At 35.5% G+C, this 23,493-nt stretch overlaps 1 protein-coding gene across 2 annotated transcripts in view; it reads left to right on the top strand.

Moving 5' to 3' along the window:
- The window catches only part of LOC125658912 (cullin-4A-like), a 75,574-nt gene continuing 52,081 nt past the window's right edge, over positions 1-23,493 (top strand). The window contains exons 1-7 of one of the 2 annotated variants that reach the window (XM_056149692.1): positions 1-409; positions 6,915-7,133; positions 11,138-11,208; positions 11,297-11,370; positions 18,581-18,743; positions 21,779-21,868; positions 22,667-22,749. In XM_056149692.1, coding sequence (XP_056005667.1) covers positions 133-409; positions 6,915-7,133; positions 11,138-11,208; positions 11,297-11,370; positions 18,581-18,743; positions 21,779-21,868; positions 22,667-22,749 — 977 coding nt within the window. In that variant the 5' untranslated portion in view covers positions 1-132. The remainder of the gene's footprint in view (positions 410-6,914; positions 7,134-11,137; positions 11,209-11,296; positions 11,371-18,580; positions 18,744-21,778; positions 21,869-22,666; positions 22,750-23,493) is intronic. The other variant, XM_056149693.1, reaches the window with a different exon arrangement.

Genomic DNA, 23,493 nt, shown 5'->3' on the forward strand with positions numbered 1-23,493 from the left:
CCCTTGTCACACAGAAGACGCACGAGAGCACCGCCATCTTGTGGATGTCAAAGACAAAACAGTGGAAGGGATCACTCGGAAATTGGGTGTTTATTGCGTATATAGGCCATTTATTGGCCTGTAGAAGCATGAATGCCTCTCTCAAGCACTAATAAGCCCAATCTGCAAGACGAGCAGAAGTTTAACGACGAGGACAACCGGAAGAAGCGAAAGTTGAGCGAGGGCATATCGCCTCCGAATCACAAAAGGGCTCGTGAAAACATTGAGGATTCGCAGATGACTGACTCACAAAGAAGAGCCAATTTTTCTGCAATATCAAGTCCAAGCAATGGACTTAATAAACATGTGTCGCCATTGGCAAATAACAAGCCAGGTGCGACGAAGAAACTTGTGATCAAGAACTTCAAAGGTAATGCTCCAACGTTGTTGGTTTCAATCAGCTGATAGCAGATTGTCTTAATACTGAGTTAGTCCATTGTATTGGAGTAAAAAAAAAAACAAAAAAAACCCCAAAAAACCCAAGTAGTACATATCTTTAATGTTATTCAAAGTACATACGTACCATACTATAATGTTTAAAAAGTATTTGGCAATCGAACATAACTGTCCCAAAAAGTGACATGATCCTTAGCTTATATTATTAGTATTATACTATATAATATGTTGACGGTGCTACCGTTTGAGCGAGTGCAACCACATATATGTACATATTTTGTAATGTTCATGCTTTGATCAGGTTCAATTTAAACATTACAAATTAGCCAAATACTCAGTGCATGAATAAAATTAGGCAGCAGAAACAGCCCATTCTAGTTTTCTCCCAGGGTTTCATATTAAATCATTAAAACATTATACATGAATGTGATTGAAATATATATATATATATGCTAATGAATGTTCTGAACTGTATGCTCTCGGCTTATTTCTACTCTCTATCTTTCCAAGTCACTAAATGTGTGATAAAATGTCCAAGTCTTGTTGCAAACCTTTCAAGTTTGTAAAACTGTGTGAACAGCACTGCCTTTGGACATTTCAAACGCATTTCAATACTGTATAATGATAATTTAAATAAATTGATAAATTAAAAACTATTGCACATACATGCACAAACCCCTCCTGCGCATCTATCTAATTTTTAAAAAATGAAATGAAACAATCCCCTTGTAGCAATGGCATGAAATTAGAACAATATTTATGATATTGTACATAATCCTATTTGTAACACATTGATGAAATAGTTTGGCATTCGCATATAATTAATGAATAAATTGCAACATCTTTGAGCCCCTCTCCACTGTTGTTGTTCCTCTTGTTTGAGCAAGCGACGAGTATTAGTAAGAGGTGGAATTTTCTTCTTTTTCGATATTCGCGTACAATGAAATATATGTGAGTTTCCAGTTTCCCGACCCTACCTAAGATTTTGCTGCCGTCCCTAAATATTTTACTGACTATATATAAAATTAAAATTCTGAAATTTTCAAACCATAATTTTTTTTTATTTTCACGCTTGAGTTTATCTAATTTACATTTTGACTACTGTTGATCTTCATAAGGTTTGAAAAGCATTCATAGTGTAGACAGGCTTGCTCTAAAGCATGAAAAGTGAAGATAACGAACAGTGATCAATCTCATAACTCCTATAAGCAATACAAAATAGATAGTTGAGCAAACATGGACTCCTGGACACACCAGAGGTGGGATCAGATGCCCAGGAGGAGCAAACATCCCCTGTCGACCGGTCACACCCACCTTGAGCCCTATATCCTGATCAGGTTAACAGAGTTATCCGTAGTCAAAATCAGTGTGCCAAGAATGGTCTAACAATCGGTATGAAACGCGTCAGACAGCATTTGACCCAACGATAGGTTGTATTGGCAAACTAGATCACTTTAACGACCATAGAATTTGCGAAATGCTGACATTCAGGGAACTCAGAAGTTTTACTTGTCCGAATGAAAAACTTAGTTGTTCGAAATATTTTAGACTATAATAAGCCTGTCAACCAGTAACTCTAATTATCTCTCTTTATCAATTGCTGATACAGTACGATCTACTAGAATGGGCCTTCACTATAATCTGACAATTTGATAAAGAAAACAGTAATATATGGAGTTGGACTTTACGTTCTAATATTTGATATTCATCAAGCTTAATACAATTATTATAATTATCACATTTCCTACTTAAATAATCACTTGCACCATCAGGCAAGTGTGTATTGAGTTTCACTTGTCCGAACTGGGTTTTCACTTGCCTCGGGCAATCGGACCACTGTTAATGTCGATCCCTGACATTAATCGAGACTGTTGAAACTCCTATACCATCAACTTATTTGTCAGTAGCTTGCCTTGATTTAAAAACTGACCATACGCAGAACAAAGCTCTTGCGAATCGAATCAGTTGAAAGATATAAACACCATATGCAGGTGATAATGGAATATTGCTACATAAATATGGGAAGTTGACGATGGAGAAGCTGAAATCATCCCGTTTCATATACAGTTGAGTTGTTAGTTTGCTGTTAATGTCTACTTTTAATGAAATATCTAAGTATGAAGCAGAAGTAGAAAACTCTGTTGTGTCCTTTATTTCTAGCTCACATGGATATATTGAATCGACATGTCATATAAAAGTTTTTATTGTTAATAGACAAACGGTCGTCGATATATCTAAATGTTGAATTGAAGGTCTCAGCAAGTGATTTTTTCTTCTCATTTAGAAGTTTTTGAATAAATTCTGCTTCATATGAATATAAAAACAGGTCAGCTAATAAAGGAGCACAATTTGCGCCCATTGGAAATTTCAACAGAGTCTTGGAAGACCTGATCACCAAAGCCCACGAAGATATTGTCAATAAGGAAATCTAGCATATTTTTTATTTTAACTTCAGAGTACTTGTGCGTGGAATCAGTGGTGTTTAATAAAGTAATTTTTTGGAAGACTGATCACAAGTTATGAATGTTTCCGTTTTCCATTTTTGTTGAAGAAGCAACTGTCTATGATGTCATAAAGTCTAATCTTTAATTTATCGTGAGGAATGGTTGTGTAAAGTGTTGAAAAGTCATAGGTTTTGATGTTATTGATTTGGGAAAATTTTTGCAATTTCCAGTTTACTAAAAGTTGTTAAGAATTTTGTAGAATCCACATTTGTTTAACACCACTTCTTGCATATGTAGTCGCACAGTAAGTTTGAAGTTTCTCCTTCACAGACCTTGTTAATATTTTCATGAGGAGCAAAGATTGGGGCTTGGTAGAGCACTTGCTAGATCCAGCAATGTATCTGCATTTGTAAGGGTTTTTATGTAGTTTAGGAATCCAGTATAGGTACGGTAACTCATATTCATTCGACTCATTGACTAGGATATTAAATGTGTCTAAAACTGAAGCATGGTTTTGGAAGAATTTCGTATTTGGAAAGGGCAGTTGGAGTATAAGTACAATTACCAAAAGTGGAATTAATGCCAAGTTTGTTTAAAATAAGTTGTAATAATGAGCCTTACAAACAAAGACAATGTTGTTACAAGCCTTGTCAGCTGGAACCAAAACATATTCCTCATGTAACCTATCTAATTCTTTTAAATCACTTCTGGTTTACTAAATACAGAAGGATACATGGTATGTACTTTTGCTTTAATATGTCTAATGCAGGATTTTGATATCCCTCATATGCTTTAAACCCATTCTGACAATGTATCAAGTTCTTCTTCAAGGATTTTTTAAGGGTCTGTAGGGGGCTGAAATAAGGCCCCATTCCCAATGCTAAAAAGCAGGTATTTTCCCTAGCTGCAGAACTGTAGCTCTCTGAAAAAATATTTTGACATAACTGAGAGCTACAGAGCCACCCCTTATAAAAACCTTCGATTTACGGCGCACAAAAAGCTGCGCACGGTTGAGGCCTTATATCGTTGTATTCTTGAGTTACTGTCTCATAAATTTAATATCAAAAAATTCTTAACATATTTTCCTACTATACTTGTGTCTAAACATACCTTCAAATATTCATTAAAGCCCCACACGACCTGAAAACTCCCAGCTTCAAATGATTTCGTTAGTTGACGTAGCCATGTTAGGTAGCCAGGTCAATTCGTACCCTGTTGTTGTTGGTATATATTCATAAAATTCGTTATATGTTATGTATTCGCTCTTCATTTATTATCAATACGAATAAATTATAGAAATTAAAAAAAATAAAGTTTTTCTAAAGGTAAAATAAGCTCTTGATTCGTGAAAATGCTACTAAAGTCCTTAACACTCGTGTGGCAGGGATGGAGACCGGACCGGAATAATGAAAGCCACATTGCCGTGAGTTTAGCTATTTGAATAATTATTATTTAAAGGCACTGGGATGATATATTATTTAAAATATTTAGCTAAAATATTTGTGGGGATATTAGTTCACATCTAGACGTTATTGTGCAAGTATGGAAATTAATCAGGATTCGAATTGACCGGCTACCTAACATGGCTACGTCAACTAACGAAATCATTTGAAGCTGGGAGATTTCAGGTCGTGTGGGACTTTAATGAATATTTGAAGGTATGTTTAGACACAAGTATAGTAGGAAAATATGTTAAGAATTTTTTGATATTAAATTTATGAGACAACAATTCAAGAATACAACGATATAAGGCCTCAATCGTGCGCAGCTTTTTGTGCGCCGTAAATCGAATGTTTTTATAAGGGGTGGCTCTGTAGCTCTCTGTTATGTCAAAATATTTTTTCAGAGAGCTACAGTTCTGCAGCTAGTATTTTCCCCAATTTTTGCTTTGAAATTCCCAAACAATGAAAACAAATCAAGCAGGGTAGTTCATAAATCTTCACAGGCCCACAGATTATAATTTTTGCTTCAAAATTCTTAAGTAAACCTAATTTTTTGGCCTCTGGTTATTTGAATGAGGTAAGCTTTGACCAAATTGAAAGTCAGAAGGAGTCCATAGGACTCTGAATTGGATTTTCCCCTATTTATTTGTATGAAACATGTTTCCCAATTTCAAGCAAGTGTCGCTATTTTTATGCCCCCAAGATCGAACTTGACGAAGATCGGGGGGCATATTGTTTTTGTCCTGTCTGTCATTCTGTCTGAAACTTTAACCTTGCTAATAACTTTTGAACAGTAAGTGATAGAGCTTTGATATTTCACATGAGTATTCCTTGTGACAAGACCTTTCCTTGGGTACCAACATTTTTGACCCCTTGACCTTGGAGTTTGACCTACTTTTTGAAAACTTTAACCATGCTGATAACTTTTGAACAGTAAGTGATAGAGCTTTGATATTTCACCTGAGTATTCCTTGTGACAAGACCTTTCTGTGGGTATTTAACCTTTTGACCTTGACATTTGACCTACTTTTTATTATTTTTTTTTACATTGGTCATAACTTCTAAATGGTAAATATTAGAGCTTTCATATTGTGCATAAGCATTTCTTTTGACAAGATCTTTCTACTGGTACCAAGATATTTGCCCTTGTGACCTTGGCCATCTTCGGAATTGGCCATTATCGGGGGAATTTGTGTTTCACAAACACATCTTGTTAATTGGAAAGACCCTGGCCCTTGAAATCAAGACCTTAAAAAACCGCATGTTCTTTTTCATATTTAGCCCATCATCTGGCATAATCTTCGACAGAATTCATAATTATAGAGTTGGAGTTCTGTCGCCAATTGAAAGACCGAGGTTCTCTGTATTTAGGGCCTTTTAGTGATTTGAGGTCCTCATTTTCAACTATATCAACATCGGTAATGGATATCAGAAACTAAGATTTCAAATAAAATGCTTTAATAAAATAAAATGTTTTTCTTACCTACACTTCCTAATTTTTGGAGGAGTGAAATAGGAAACGCACACGTTTTATTTTGGTCTTACAATCTACTTTTGACTTTCAGAAACTAAGTTAGCACATGTAACATGCTCATAAATAAGCATGTCATAATACATGTATGTCTATTCATGTACAATGTATATGATTGGGAAGGGGGGAGGGTAATCATTCCTAATCCAACATAATTTATTTTGGTTGCAAGTTATTCAGAGAAATTGCTTAGACACTTTCTAACTCAACATATGTGATATATTTATAAAATGTAACTACGCAGATTATTTCCAAGAAAGGGAATAGCTTCCTTTTCTAATATCCCCCTCCCTCTGGAACCAACAATGATTTAAATTGCATTTGATATAAATTGGCTTTTGCTCTACGCAATCTATTTATGTACTATGATACATATACAATTAACAGTTTATTGGAAATTCCTGGGGCACATACAAATACTCATAATTTTGTGAATGAAGTTTTAATACAATGTGCTCTTGTATTGTGGAACTTTGAAACATCTGTACATTTTAGGGGCTTGGTGAACATTGTAAATGAACATGCAGTGAATCTCTAATCTGATATTTTATAGGTATATAATGATCAATGTGATATTTTTCTCCTCTATAGTTGAAGTAACAATTAGCCACCAAAGGGTGTTGTCATTCAAAATCATTTCACTCAATTTAATTGATTTTTTAATATGATATTTATACCTGCATGAAGTTATAAATAATGTATGTTATGAATAATATAACTTATTTTTTAAAATGTCTGCCGTCATCATTAATTGGTAAATTAAATCTGCAGACTGACTCAATCTTTTTCAGCATGTTCAGTCTCTGTTGTTTGTATTCTTGGGTCCTTGTGATGTCACAAAGTGCAGATTTCAATTTCGATAATCGAGACATATTTTTCAAAAATGGACTTTTTTCTGCATCGATTAATAATCATTGTGGACATTTTAGTGTTTTTAACTAATGAATTTTGCATTGACCATACCAATCTTTATATTTTTCAGAGGAAATAGTAATATTTAAAATTGTTTCCTAATACCTCTAACTCTAAATGAATTAAATAAAAGATTAATTTGTATTTCAGAAAAACCTAAGCTTCCAGAGAATTTCCAGCAGCACACATGGGAAAAGTTGAAGGAATCTGTTGAGGCAATTCAGAAGAGCACATCCATTCGCTGGAGCCTTGAGGAGCTGTACCAGGCTGTTGAAAACATGTGCTCACACAAAATGTCTGCCCTGCTGTATGATCAGCTAAAGGAAGTCTGTGATAAACACATACGATCTAATGTGGAACAATTTAAAGCATATCCTTGGCATGAAGCTATTTTACTAGCTAGATTATTAAGCAAATGATACAAAGTTATACCATAACTACAGGGGTAGAGTGTATTGGTTATTAGAATGTACAGGGGAATAGATGATGCTTTTGTGCAGCCAGTCAGAGTACTACATCCGTGTAACAGTTTGAGGAGATACATGCATACTATATGTAATGGAGTAGTTTTAGCAAACACATGGATTTAATTTACTTTTATATCCGTCCATCTTCTGTTTGTATGCCTGTCTGTCTGGCATTAACATTTCTGATATTAGTGTTCCCCTAAAGAGTGGCTGTATACTTAATCAACAAATATGACACAAATGTTCCCTTTGAGGTCTAAAATAGACGTGTTACTTTTTAGTGTAATCAGTGTTCTAAACTGACTGTGCAGCTAGTAGCTGAGAGTTAGCTTCTGTAATAGAGCTGCATGTCCATTGCCACAAATGTAAGAAGTGAGACTTCAATCCCTTGTTTTAAAGTAATATTTTAGCATTCTGGGACAAATGTCTGAAGAGCTAGTGTCATAACCCTTGTGTTGGCGACAAAGTTGTGTCGCACTTGTAAGGGAAAATACTTTACCCAAGGCTCTGTCTTTTAAACCAAGGGGAATAGGGTTTTGATATTTCACATATGGATGCCTTATGACCAGGCCTTTCATTTGGTACCAAGAAGAAATGTCTATTGAAGAGAGACATTTCTTTTGGTACCAAGACTATTGACCTTTGACTTTGATCTACTTTTCATAAAAAGATTAAACTTGGCTATATATTTTGAACCAAGGGGATAGGGATTTGTGGACCTGGTGACCTTTTAATACTGTGGAATTTATCCTACTTTTAAAAAACTCTAAAACTTGGCTATAACTTTTGAACGAAGAGGGGCAGGGATTTCATATCTCACATAAAGATACCTCATGGTAAGATTTCTTTTGGCATATTTACTTTGGACTTTGATCTACTTTCAAAAACTTTAATCTGAGCTTTTGAACTAAGGGGGATAAGGCTTGTTTTGATATTTCACATGTAGATACCTCATGACAAGACATTTATTTTGGTACCAAGACTTTTGACCTAGTGACCTTAAACTTTTATCTAATCTACAAAAACTTTAACCTCAGTTATATTTTTTGAATCAAGGGTTTGATATCTCACATATTCACGTCTCATTACAAAGCATTTTATTTGGTACCAAAACTTTTGACCTATTGAACTTGGATTTTGACCTCCTTTCAAAAACTTTAACCTCAGGTACATCTTTTAAATGAATGGGAATAGGGATTTCATATTTCACATATAGATGGCTCTTGAGGAGAGACCTTTCTTTTGGTACCAATACTATTAACCATGGACTTTGACCTACTTTTCATTAAAAAAAATTGACCTTGGCTCTATCTTTTGAACCAATGGGCAGGGATTTGATATTTCACGTAAAAATGTCTCATTACAAATCAAATCTTTTGGTACTAAAACTTTTGACCTTGAACTTTGACCTACTTTTCAAAAACTTTGATATTGGCTATTTCTATTGAACCAATGTGGATAGGGAATTGATATTTCATATATTTCAGATGCCTCACAACAAGGCCTTTCATATGTTACCAATATTTTTTTGCCTAGTAACCTTAAACTTTTCAAATACCTTATTCTTGGCTACATCTTTGATAGGTGCGGGAGAGCTCTGACATTTCACATTTAGATGCCTCATGACTAGGTCTTTCATATGGTACCAAAACTTTTGACCTACTGACTTGACTTACTTTTCAAAAGCTTTTAACCTTTTGAACTTAATGGGGATAGGTTAAGTAGAGTTATGCTTCCTGGCAAGTTATGTTGTGTTCTGACAACTCATAGATATAGACAATGAGCACTAGTGCTGTCAAATTTGATATATACAATGATGACTGATGGCCTTGCAGAGATCCAGGTTAGAATAATTCCTCATTACTCCTTGCTTTTTGTAAGAGGCCAGTAAATGGGGCGGTTCTCTGGATGAGACTGCAAAAACCAAGGCCCCGTGTCACAGCAGTTGTGGCACAATAAAGATCCCTTCCTGCTCAAAGGTTGTAAGCACTGAGCATAGGCTGAATTTTGCAGCCCTCCACTGGCAATTGTGATGTCTCCATATGAGTGAAACATTCATGAGGGGGATGTTAAGCAATATCCGATCCTTGCAAGCGACACGTTCCTTTGAGCACTTTAGTTCGATATTACTGTCTGCTTCAAATATTGGGAACAGCCCTGTTCATCATTACAGGGTTTTATCCAACTTTTAGATGTTACTATCGATTTCATATTGATGGGGGATTTTGAAAATGCAATCGTGAACTTCCTGGGGAGGGGGTTGGGGTGGGGGACATCCTCAGATTATAATATCAAAACAGGCATATAAAAAGAAAAGCTTTGTCATTTGACCCAAAATACAAATTAGTAACTGCAATAGATAAGAATTTGAAATAAAAAGGGGTTTTTAATTAACCCCAGGACTTTCAAACAGCTTGCCACTATCACAGTGCATGGAAAATAGTTTTTGCAAGGCCAGGTTCACATTAAAATCTCAAAATAAAGCCTCTTTGACATCTGACAATGTCTTTACAGACAACATGCCACTTGCAGATGTTAGTGAACTTTATGAAAAACTGTTTCTGAAATTCTGATGGTAGACTATACAAATGTTTACATATCGATCCTCTTCAGGGAGGAACTATAGTAGGAACATACCGCAAGGGAAATATTGGTGGCAAGAACGAAAATTTAAGCATTCTGGATAAAAATTTGGCTTATAATCAACCTTGAAATTGTATTTGTAAATGGAAAAAATATGTACAAATGCTACCCAAAGTCATGACGACATTTTTGTAGACACAGGAAATTGAAATATTTGATTGTTGATCAGCTCAATATTAAACAAAAGTTATCAGAACTCGCATATTTTTTTTTTCAAATAAAACTCTTTAAGTGGACAATTTAATATTCAAATATAGTAAATTGTGTAACGTAATAAATTCAAATTTCTGCTTTCATAATTGGGATCGAGGTGTAAAATGAAACCTCTGATATGGTCGACATTTCAGATTTTGCTTAATTTGAAAGAATAAGATGGGACCCCTGAATTTCAATATATCTGGAGTAAGCTGTATATGTTCTACCCAGAGTTAATGTACTACGCCCTCTGGTGGCATATTGAAAGTCATTTTCTTTACAACAACATCGTTGGTAACCCACGGTTGGTTTCGCTATCTCTTGCCTCCTGTGGGAAACCACACCAAAAAATTCGCGTGGAGGTTTGTGTCTGAACTGTGTGTATTGATTGGTAAGAGATAGCGACACCAGCCGCGGGTTACTGACAATGTACGACAACTGCTGTTTGGTATATATCGGCTTCCTTTCCAATCAAATATAATGAAATTGGTACTAGATAGTATGCTGAGATATTAGTTTTTACATCTTGCTATTTGACTTTGGACTATAGTTTGGTTTTTCTTGCAGAAGTAAAGGGAAATAAGGGTACATAAAAGAAATCAAAAGGCAGAGCATATTTTAATGCAGGATCACAATGAAGACTAATTCTATGCTATTTTGTGCAAAAGGCTATATTAAACAAAGGAAAAAGAAATCGTAATAAATACAACATAAGTCATTTTCATATGATAGACCTGTTTTATATTGTAGATCTTGTCAAATTTCTCTCTCTAGAATTATATGCATTCTCATCATTCTGATGACAGAATAATTTTCATCATAATTATTCAATACATATTATGTTGTTTATGATATTGAGAGATAGCTAAACACATGTAGTATAAAAGAGGTAAGGTCTAGTGAAATCAAGTCTAGTACAATTTTAAGCTACATTCTGGTCGAACTGGTCTAGTCCTTTTATAAGTTAGTGTTGAGTCCTGTAGATGGATGTGTTGGTAGAGGCTGGATAAGCAAGCACATGCAATAGTTTGGAATTCGATTATCCCTATGTTATCCTTAACACTGTTACTGAAAATGTTGGATATGAGCAGTTCCTGAAAAATGTAGATGGCTGTTGGCAAGCCCATTGTCGTCAAATGGTAGGTTATTTGGATGTAAGGGTCAATATTCTGTAGTAAATGACGAGAGGAGTATTCTTATTTGAATTCTTTGACTTTTCTCTTTCAGATTATGATACGGAGCATTTTCCTGTTTTTAGACCGAACATATGTATTACAGACATCTTCTGTGATGTCCATTTGGTAAGTTACAATTATATTTCTTTGATGTGATAAAAATTACTCTATATATTTTTAGCTCTTCTGAGCCGAAGGCTCAAAGAGCTAATCATATATATGGCCATATGTCTGGCGTGCGGTGTGCGTCAACTTTTTGGAAAAAGGGCTATATCTCAAGAACCCCTTGGCCAATTTTTGTCATATTTGTCACAGGGTATCCTTGGCCCAAGTGCTTTCATTTGTACTAAAACTAGGGTTGTGACCCTTTAACAAGGGGAGATAATTAGGAAAATGCAAACAAAAGTAGTGGTTGCTAAAAAATCTTCTCCAGAACCACTGGGCAAATTATCACCAAACTTATGCATGAGGATGAGGATAGGTTGTAGATAAAAAATTGTTCAAGGCATCATCCTGGGGCAAAGGGTGTGGTCTGAAGGTCACTTCAAAGTTGACTTTAAATTTTGTTTTGTTAAAACTTTGATATTTTGCTTAGTATAAGGACTAGGATCATCAAATTTTGTCAGTTGATGCATCTTAGGACCTAATATCATGTCTCAAAAGTATGTCAGGTGACCTACTTTTTGAATTTTGCAGATAATTATTATTAAATGAATTTTGATGCATATCTTGGACACTTTTGAGCCTATGATCATCAAAAGTTGTCAGTTGATGGATCATGGGACGTTGAACTGCGTCATGTGAAAAGTATGTCACCATGACCTACTTTCTGAATTTAATGGCTAATCATTTATGAATACATTTTAGGTTGTTATTTCAGATACCGAGAGGTTTAGAATCATCAAACCTTGTAAGTTGATGCGTCTAGAGGCATCAAAACATATTTATAAAAAAGTAGGTCACAGTGACCTACTTTTTGAATTTTGCAGACATTCAAATTTCACATTTTCAGTTTTAGTTGCATATTTTGGACACTATGAAAGCTAGGATGATCAAACTTTGTCAGTTGATGCGTCTTGAGTCTTTATAGTTTGTTGACCAAAAAGTAGGTCACCGTGACCTACATTTGGAATTTGACGGCTTCATTTTAATATTTCAGATTCTATTTGACTTACAATTATCAAACTTTGTCAGTTCAAGCATGTTGAGTCTTCAGAGTGTGTTGACTAAAAAGTAGGTCACTGTGACCTATTTTTGGATTTTGACGGCTATATTTGAATATTTCAGATACTATTTGACCTACAATCATCAAACTTTGTCAGTTGATGGGTCTTGAGTCTTCAGAGTGTGTGAACCAAAAAGTAGGTCACTGTGACCTACTTTTGGAATTTGACGTTTATATCGGAATATTTCAGATACTATTTGACTTCAATTTGAGAATTTTTGCCTGTTCTACAATGTATCAGAAGAGCGATTCTAGGCCCATCGGCCTCTTGTTAAAAGTAAAATGGTAAAGGTAAGGATTGTTGGTATTCTTCATCATGGCAATGCCTACTTGTCACATGACCAAGAATATTTACAGTAAAACAGTTAAAAGACAGACACCAAGGACGAGTTTAGATTAAGGTGTTTAGCATAATTCATTGTATCCAGTAATTGTTTTGCTAACCATGGGGATGAACATTACACTGAATCACTAATATTTGCAAAACTTAAGTTTGGCGATCCAAATTTTATTTTTAGGATGATTTGATGACCCAGACATCAAAATTATTTTTGTGCTGCCATTTTCAAAATGGCTACCATATTCAGACATATTTCAAAGTGTTAAGATATGTACAAGATTTGGGTTCTGGAGTTTTTGGTTGTTTTTGTTCTGGAGTTAATTGAGGACCACAGTTCATTTCTGGCATCGGAATTTCTTTCCATTCAATTTTGAAATGTTTCCAAATGGCTGCCATTTCGAAATGACTGCCAAAAAATAAAGTTTGTCAGATTTCAACCAAATTTAGTTTCTAGGGTTAACTAAGGATCACGAGTTCATTTTTGGCATCAAAATTATGACCCGAGTCCATTTCTGACATGGAGAAGTGTTTGGGGATATTTGTGTTGGCATGCCAACGCAGTTATAACTTGTTAGGTCACCTGAATAAACTCAGGTGGCCTATTGCAGTTGGTCTGTGTCTGTCGATGAGTGTCATGCGTTAACAATTTTTAATTATATTGTTTTTGTCCTATCTGTCATTGTGTCGCCTGCGTTACACGCAGTGGCGACATATAGGGATCACTATCCGTCGTCTGGCGTCGTCGTCGTCACAAAAAATTTCTGTCACAGTTTTCTCAAGAACCACATGGGGCAACTCCCTGATATTTGGCACAGAGCATCAGTGTGGCCAACTGTATTGTGTAAGACATTTTCGAATCTGTCGCTTATCAACTTCCTGTTTGCCGGGACTTAGAATTTTTTACAGCAAAAAAATTTTTTGCTGAAGATTTTATTTTATGATTAACTGAAGGACAGTATTTTTATGTACAAAAGGACAGTATTTGTAATTCCCATACTGAAGGACAATATATGTGATTTCAGAACAGCACTAATTATGATTTTTCTTGAGAAACAGTAAATTGGATATATAAAAAGACAACAAGACTAAGCAGTAAACCCAACAGATAATTACTTATGGTTATTACCATTGTCTTGAAGAGCACAGTAACAGGTTGATACATATTTTCAAACATATGTTTTCATTCAGTCTACATTTAATAAATGTCTTAATTTCAAACAGGTTCTCCCACAAATTCCATTGCATAATAATGTCTCATCTTTCAATTTCAATTAAGTTATCGTTAAAGAATGTTTAGTAATTCTAAAAACCTTTAAAAGGAGTATTAAACTGACAAAAACCATTTGAATAATTTACTTTTTCAACATTATACGTGATATATTACATATAGAATGAACTAGCAGGCGACACATGTCTTCCGGGGAAGACTTAATACTGCGTTCTGTCTTAAACTTTAACCTTGCTAATAACTTTTGAACAGCAAGTGCTAGAGCTTTGATACTTCACATGAGCATTCCTTGTGACAAGACCTTTCCGTAGCTACCAACATTTTTTACCCTGTGACCTTGACTTTAGCATTTGACCTACTTTTTGAAAATATTAACCTTGCCAATAACTTGTGAACAGTAAGTATTCGAGCTTTGATATTTCACATTAGTATTCCTTGTGACAAGAACTTTCCATGGGTGCCAATGTATTTGACCCTGTGACCTTGACCTTGGAGTTTGGTCTACTTTTTAAAAACTTTAACCTTGCTAATAACTTATGAACAGTGGGTGTTAGAGCTTTAATATTTCACATGAGTAATCCTTGTGACAAGATCTTTCCGTGAGTACCAAAATATTTGACCTTGTGACCTTGGAGTTTGACCTACTTTTTGAAAACTTTAACCTTGCTAATAATTTTTGAACAGTAAGTGTTAGAGCTTTGATATTTCACATGAGTATTCTTTGTGATAAGACCTTTCTGTGGGTACTAAACCTTTTGACCTTGGCATTTGACCTACTTTTAAAAAAATTGACATTGTTCATAATTTCTAAATGATAAATATTAGAGCTTTTATCTTGCACATGAGCATTTTTTGTGACAAGATCTTTCTACTGGTATCAAGATATTTGTCCTTGTGACCTTGGCCATCTTTGGAATTGGCCATTATCGGGGGCTTTTGTGTTTTACAAACACATTTGTGTTTCACAAACACATCTTGTAGTTTCTAGGGTGAATTGAGGATTCGGAGTTCATTTTGGGCATCAAAATTTTTACCTTTGCCCATTTCTTGCATGGGAAAGCAGGGATTTATAGAGGTTCTTCTTACTATTGGTAAAGGGTGTTTTCGCTCTTTGACAAGGTGACAGCGGGTTTTTTTTCTACCCACTGGTACCGGTACCCATTCAATTGGGAAAGATAACGTCAAAATCAAACAAATTGAAAATTTTCTACCAGTGTATCAGCAAATGATTTCAACTAAAAGAAAAAAAACAACAAGAAAACAAGTAAATTACGATGTCAGCGGTCTATTTTTCGGAAAGTGAATTGGAAATTTTTAGTCTCAAAAATTGGAAAAATCAACGTTTTTTTGGCATTGGGAATGGTACAGTTTTATCGGTACCAGTTATATAAGAAAAAAACCGCTGAGTGATCAATCTCAACTCCTATAAGCAATACAAAATAGAGAGTTGGGCAAACATGTACCCCTGGATATACCAGAGGTAGGATCAGGTGCCTAAGAGGAGTAAGCATCCCCTGTCGACTGGTCACACCTGCCATGAGCCTTATATCTTGATCAGGTAAACAGAGCTATCCGTAGTCAAATTAGTGGCCAAGAATGGCCTAACAATCTGTATGAAACAAGTCAGCATTTGACCCAATGATAGTTTGTATTGGCAAACTAGATTGTTATAATGACCATAAAATTTGCAAAATGCTGACTTTAAATGAGACTGTTGAAACCCTTGCACCATCAACTTGTTTGTCAGTATATTGGTGATATGGAATATTGCTACACAAAGATGAAAAGTTGACGATGGAGAAGCTGAAATCATCCTGTTTATCATAAAGTTGAGTCATTACTTTGCTGTTAATATCTATTTTCAATGAAATATCTAAGTATGAAGCAGAAGTGGACGACTGTGGTGTCTTCTATTTCGATTTAACAGGGAAATATTGAATCGACATAGGAATGAAAATCAGCATTGTTAATAAATAAAAGGTCGTTGATGTATCTAAATGTTGCATTGAAGGCCACAGCAAGTGACTGTTTCTTCTCATATAGAAGGTTTTGAATAAATTCTGCTTCACCTGAATATAAAAACAGGTCAGCTAACAAGGGAACACATATTTGTGCCCATTGGTATTCCAACAGACTGTTGAAGACCTGGCCCCAAGACCATAAACTGAGAATAGACTCAAGTCAAAATTTTGATTAGTTATATCTGAAGATTTATCTAGCACAGATGTTTAAAAAGTGCAGGTTTATAAAAAATTCAGATGCAAACATATACTGCAAATTTAATTTGTTTATGAAAATAATTTCAAAAGTTAGGTGAATTTGAAATTTAGACTTGAGAATATTCTCAGTTTATGGTCTTGAGACCTGATCCCCTTCCATGGGTAAAAATTTTCCTTGATTTGTAGAAATACGCAAAATAGTATGAGAATTTTAACAAAAATCATTTTCATATATTCTAAATCGTTTTCTATAATTATCAAGGACTTACAATATAGATCTTGCACATTATAATCAGTAATAAATGAATTTGTGTGTCTGTTTCAAGATATGATCTGAGGATGCACCCAACCCCCCTCCTCTGAAAGCTCATGACTGCGTGTATTCTCAAAAATCCCCTTAAATATGAATTGGGTAGTAACATCTAAAAGCTGGATAAAATATGTATGGGGACAATTGTGTTGGCATCCCAACAGAGTTATAGCAAGCGCAGCAAGCCAACACGAAGCACTGGCTCGTACTGTGAGCTGTAATTACTAAAGCGCACGAAAGAATCCGAGCTAAATCTAAACCTTTAACAAGAAAAAAAAGATTTGATGCCAATCCCGAAAGTTCTTTTTAAAAAATGGCGAAGATATCGCAAAGTCATATGACTGAAATATGATTGTGAACTTACATGGATTATCATCCTAATCTTGTGGTCTCCTAGCTCGAAAATTAAGCGCAACTTTTATATAGCGACAGATGTCAAGGGTTAGTGCGAGGTAACGAATCAATATCCCTTGACTTGTGAAGATGACTCAAAGTGAGATTTAGCATTTACTAAGGGTAAAACGTTATACCAATAAACCACAATACACACAACATAAACATAATGTATCACGGTACAAATAAGGAATAATTGTTTTGTTTGGATGGGTTATGAGTTAATGTTAAAACCAGTTAGATAACATGGTAATTGGCATAAACTTTGAAGGCATTTATGCATACAAATTTGATACTATGTGGGCCAATTGCTTTATCGACTTTTACCCTCAATAACTAGAAATTTATTATGATGCACCCCTTCTTTGAAGGAGCATATTGGTTTGCACAGGTCGGTCGGACGGTAGACCACATGTCCGCTCAATATCTTGAGAACCATTCACTTGATGATAATGATATTTCATACATGGGTTGGTTATGAGTAGAAGAGGACCCCTTATGTTTGTCAGGTCAAAGGTCAAGGGTCAATCTACTCTGGACATGGATACTGTCTGCTCAATATCTTGAGAACCCTTTGCTTGTCAGACATCAAACTTGGTGCACTTGGGCATATGTGTTCTACAAACATCTCTTGTTTAAGAATTATTTGCTTGATTGACACCAAACTTGGTACACTGGTACTGCATAAGGAGTAAATGACCCCTATTGATTTTTAGGTCACATGGTCAATCTACTCTTGACATGGGAAGATATTGTCTCCTCAATATTTTGAATTGATGATACTACATGTACTCTCAATTAAGTGATGTGTGTGTATAACCCTTTTCAATTTTGCACCATGGGGGCATATGTGTTTTACAAACATCTCTTGTTTATCTTTACATCATCTCCTAAATATGAGAAATTTTAGTAAGTTTTATTAATAATTCTTCATTTATTAATAATTCCTTATCGATTAATGGTAAAATTTGTCTATGTCTAACCTTCAGTCGAAAGCTAGCTAGATGTGACATCACAATGGCATGTGAGAATGGTGATTCATGAAATCATAAACCCATTGTCTCTCAAACGAAGTACTAGCTGTATAAATTGGGAGAATGTAAATATAAACATATACCTGTACCTGTTTATTGCAATCTATTTACATTCTGTATTGAAGACCTGCAGACTCCAATTCAGTTCTTGAAGTAAAGTTATTAGTTTTGAAATCTTTAATATGTTGTTTTAGTATTCATTACAATTTTCCTCATTTACAAATAAAATGTAAGTGGTTTTCATAAAAAAAAAAGAGAAAAGACTTACTTACCCACACTGAAAAGTCATGAGTCGCGTTACAGCAAACATACAATTTTTTAAGGATGGCCTAATCCAAACAAACAGAAAAAGCCCACTTTTATACATCCAGTACTTCATTTGGGAGACTTTATAATCGGTAGATTATAATCATCTGTTTTTCATGATAAACATGTTGATAATGTTTTATCACCTGATCTTTTTATCTAAGACACAAGTCCTTGAATCTGTGCAGGTTGTGGTTATCACATACGTGCTAGGCCTGCCAAACTTAGGTTTTGTAGTACAACATCTTGTGCATGTATTATTGTAATTTGTAATATTACAGGGACATGGGTTTGGAGCTGTTTCGCACACATATTATGTTTCACCCAGTAGTACAGAAGAGGACGGTGGATGGCATTCTACAGCTAATAGAAAGGGAGAGAGCTGGGGAAGCTGTAGATCGACAGCTGATTAAAAGTCTTCTCAGAATGTTGTCGGACCTGCAGGTGCATGTATATTTATGCTGTAAAACATTTTCATGCATCATGTTGTATTCCCAAGACACCGACCACCACCACCAAATAAATGTGGCACGATAAAGATCCCTCCCTGCTCAAAGGCCATAAGCACCGAGCATAGGCCTAAATTTTGCAGCCCTTCACCGGCAGTGGTGACGTCTCCATATAGTGAAATATTCTCGAGAGGGACGTTAAACAATATTCAATCAATCAATCCTTGACATCATAGCAAAATGGCCGGGTTCCACGCATGACGCCAGGGTTCTCAATGAAAGTGCTCTCAAAGTACAGTTTCACCCAGAAAGGTTGCCTGTTCATTCACTCTTGCTAGGAAATAGTGGGTATCCTTCAAAGAGATGGCCCTTGACTCCATTTTTGTGTCCCAATCAAGGTTGTCAGACAAATTATATATGAGAATCATCATGGTTTTCGATCCGCATTCATGGGCATTCTGCTAGGTTGACTAAATACTTTCTCTTTGCTCAAAGAGTGCCCTCTACACAGTATATTGTGGTGGATCCAAACTGATATTTGAAAATATGATTTTATCTATCAGCAATTGACAATCATTAAATAACAAGATATTTACAGGATTTTTTAAACAACGTAAATCTACCTTGATTGTTATGTTTAACTGACATGTAAAGGTTACATGGTTATTTTGTAAATAAAATGGGTGGGGGGGGGGGGGGGGGGGGGGGGTGTTGGCCTGGTGGTACACCAAAATAGGTGTTTATATCCATTTTTTTTTTTAAATAATAAATTTCAAATTGAAAAATTATTACGATAAAAACATTTAGTGTATAGAGAAGTTTATGTTTTCATTGGCAAAATTTGACAGATATGACATACACTTTATAACATGTTAAAAATACTACCTCTATCGCACAAGAGTTCCACCTTTAGTTTGGGAAATGCTATGTGTTGCCAGGGTGACTCAACTCAAGTTTTCTAAATTAGGCCAAGATAAATAGTGTGTTTCCTATTCCAGCCTGAAAAAAAATAGGGTAGGTAGGTAGGGTAAATATTTTATTTTATTTGAACATTTTATTGTTTAAAATTCAACTTTGACAATATGACATTTTATATCAGGATTAAAGCATATTGTGTACATGTAAAACTATTTTGAGAAATGCATATTACACCGACATAGTTATGCAAAAGCTATCTGGATATTTTTTTCTTAATATTGAAATGTTCGTCTTTTCGACATTAAAACCTGGAAGGCATCAATAGCTTTTTTGGTCGCCGATTCAGCTGCCACTAACAACCCTGCAACTAATGTAGGGTCAATGTCTGGTTCACAAATAAACTCTAAATATTTCATATCAGATCTGGCTAAATCACCAACAGAAATACTTCCCTGAACTTCATACGGCTCCATGTTTTTGGAATGCGATTTATTTGGCCAACATAATATTGTAGTTTCGCAGTGTTTTGGCCAATCAGATGGCCCTTCATGATGCTTCTCAAAAATACTAAACAATGATTCATTGTTTTTACCGTAGTCATAAAGTTTTTTCCCTCTTGATGTTTGCATTTTCCTATCGTAATTGCCAGCAATATGCTTGGCAAGACAAACACGCTGCCATCCCCCCCCCATCCCCCCCCCCCCCCCCCCCCCCCCCCCCCCCGGAGAAATCGCTCTCAGAACATATTTGTTTAATGCATAAAGGAATATGTATTTTCTCAAACACGGAAATGATCGAGATTAGGATTTCTAATTCTGAAACCAGAATTGTTTACTTCCGGAAAGTATATCGGTGTATAAATTTTTCAGGGTCAGCTAATATATTTTAGGGTCGGTCGGGGAACCGGAAACACACAATTTATTTATCTAGGCCTTACTAAGAACTGCACTTAGCACTTTAGTCAAAGGTTTCCTCTCGAAGGATACAAGTGCAGTTAGCATTTCAGCTGGATTGGTGCACTTTGACCTACTTTAGGTGTATAAGTAGGTCAAACAGTTTTTCAGATTTTTTTCCCATATGGTCAGAGGTATTGCTCTGAAATTTTGTCACAACCTCCCTCTCAGAGAAATACATAATCAGTTCACATTTCAACTTAATTGGTGCACCATGACCTACTTTAGGGCTAAAAGTAGATCAAATGGTTTCCTGGACTATTTATCATCATAGATCGATATTGCACCAACATTTTGTCACAACCTCCCTCTCAGAGAAATGTATAATCAGTTCATATGTCAGATAGGTTGGTGCACCATGACCCTCTTTAAGGCTTTACTATTCAGAATGTGTTTTATCAATTCAGAGTGCATAATATGCTTCCAGGTTGAATTTCACTGTCCGATGGGCATATATTGTACGGTTTGCAGTTTTCTTGTTAATTTTAGTAACATGGCTTTCAAACATTTGTACACATAGGATTAGGCCTCGACTTGGGAGTTTGTAGCTTCGTGCTCTATCTTGTTGGTAAATAATGTGTTAATTTGGAGCAGTGGTGCGGTATTGTTCATATAGGAATTGTTTGAAAAGTCCCTGGATTAACAAATGGTCAGTATCAAAGTGAAAGTAGAACAGAAATAATATTTCACACTTTTATTTTGAGGTGCCCAAAGGACGTTTTGAATTTTTAAAAATTCCGTAAAACAACTAGGCCTTTTAAAAAAGTGGCCTAAAGTTTGAAACTAATGCGGAGAATGTCTATTTTCCGGTGAACAATGAAAAAAAAAATTCAAAGTGCTGAAAAATTGATTGGGTCTGAGCAAATTTGACGGGTCGGTTGGAGTACATCAAACTAATCAATTTTTATTTTAAGCCTGAAGGGATATCTAGCTCACAAAAATAGATTTTTGATAATATTGTTAGGAGAAAATTTATGTATAGTGCATTATCATACACACTTCTGATAGTTAATTGCTTTGAATTAGAATTTGGCATAGGTGATTCAGGACATTGTATGGCCTGATCTAATTTGATGTGGACTTGGTCTATTGATCTACCATTAAATTCTCAGACTATAACAATAATGTTGTATAATATGATAACAATATAATGTTGTAGATGTATGTGGATGCATTTGAGCAATCATTCCTGGAAGCCACAGAAAGTCTGTATGCTGCAGAGGGGCAGCAGCTAATGCAGGAGAGAGATGTATGTACATTTGTAGCATGCTAATTCTAATTTCTGGGCTAATTTACACATATGTACAGTACCCGACACAAGTTTTATACACCCCTCCGTGGAAAGACCACGGTGGAAAATCCACGGAAATCCACCATATCCTCCATGTTCCACATTGTGTGTATCAAACTGAAAATCGAGGCAATGAATCGAACATTGAATTGAGGATTTATATTGAACGGTATCAATATTTCAGTGAATCGTTTCAGCCCTAGTGTGAACGTCTGCATGGAAGTTTGCAGTATGTACCGAAAACACTAATTTATCATTAAACAAGAATTACAAGAATTGAATGATTTATAGCTAATTTCTTGATAAGGAATGGGGGGGGGGGGGGGGGGGGGGGGGGCATGTTGGCCAAGTGAAACGCTTTTTCCGGTGGATCATTTCGTAAAATTTATTCTTGATATTATTTTCACGGAGGTACACAATGACATCCACGGAGGTACACAATGACATCCACGGAGGTACACAATGACATCCATGGAGATGCACGGTTGCATCCATGGAGATTCTCTTTGGACGTCAAAGTCTTAACTCGCTCAGAAAAATAGGTCTTCATAGGTGCCAACAATTTGAATTTAGTTCCACCGTGTTTTGGACAAAAATTTTTCCAAATGCTTAAAACTTGTTTAGAAGTTTGTACTTGTGTCAGTAGTTTTCTTATTGTGTCTTTAAAATGATTTTTTGGCTAATGACATGTCATGGCTATTTTTTTTTGATCTTCAATTGATGGAAAAAAAGAGTAAAATGTAACTTTGATTATAGGTTCCGGAATATCTGGCTTATGCTGACAAAAGAATCCATGAAGAGATGGAGAGATTGTTGCATTACCTGGACATGTCCACTAAGTTTGTAGTTTTCCTCATTGATTAAGTTTAGTTTGTGTTTTATGTACTACAGACCGGTAGAACAGTTTGGGAACAAATTTAATGCTTTTGATTGGGAAAGGAATGATGATTAATTTGAACAGAGCTGTTCTTAGAGAACGAAGCTATTGAAGAACGAGTAATTTGGGTTGAGGATGGAGTACTTTGTGGGTTGGTTGAGGATGGAGTGCTTTGTGGATTGAGGATGGAGTGCTTTGTGGGTTGAGGATGGAGTGCTTTGTGGGTTGAGGATGGAGTGCTTTGTGGGTTGAGGATGGAGTGCTTTGGAGTAGAATGAATGGTTTGGCCATTATTTCATGTTCTGCTTTAATTACATGAGATGACATTGTTGTCTACGATATCATTGTCTTAAAAATGGCAACCAAAGCAAACATAGAATACCATACTGGACTGACAGCAGGTGAGTGACATTCAGACAAAGGTCAGTCAAGGTCATTTTGGAAAGTAAGGTCTATCTTATGTAAATGAAAAGTTCCTTATTTTAACAGTTTTTGAACAGGTATTGATTATATATCACACAAATAAGTAATAGGCAAATAACCTTCAGACAAAGGTCATTTTAAAGGTCAAGATCACTCAACATATACCCAGAGTTTGACATTTACTTTTTTGAGCACTAGACCAGTTGGGCTACTTCAAATGCATTTTACTAGACCTGACATTACATCCACTAGCCCTGACCAACTTTCCAGAAAGACTGATAGT

Source organism: Ostrea edulis, chromosome 9 (assembly GCF_947568905.1).
Source record: "Ostrea edulis chromosome 9, xbOstEdul1.1, whole genome shotgun sequence".
In the NCBI taxonomy this organism is placed as follows: Eukaryota; Metazoa; Mollusca; class Bivalvia; order Ostreida; family Ostreidae; genus Ostrea; species Ostrea edulis.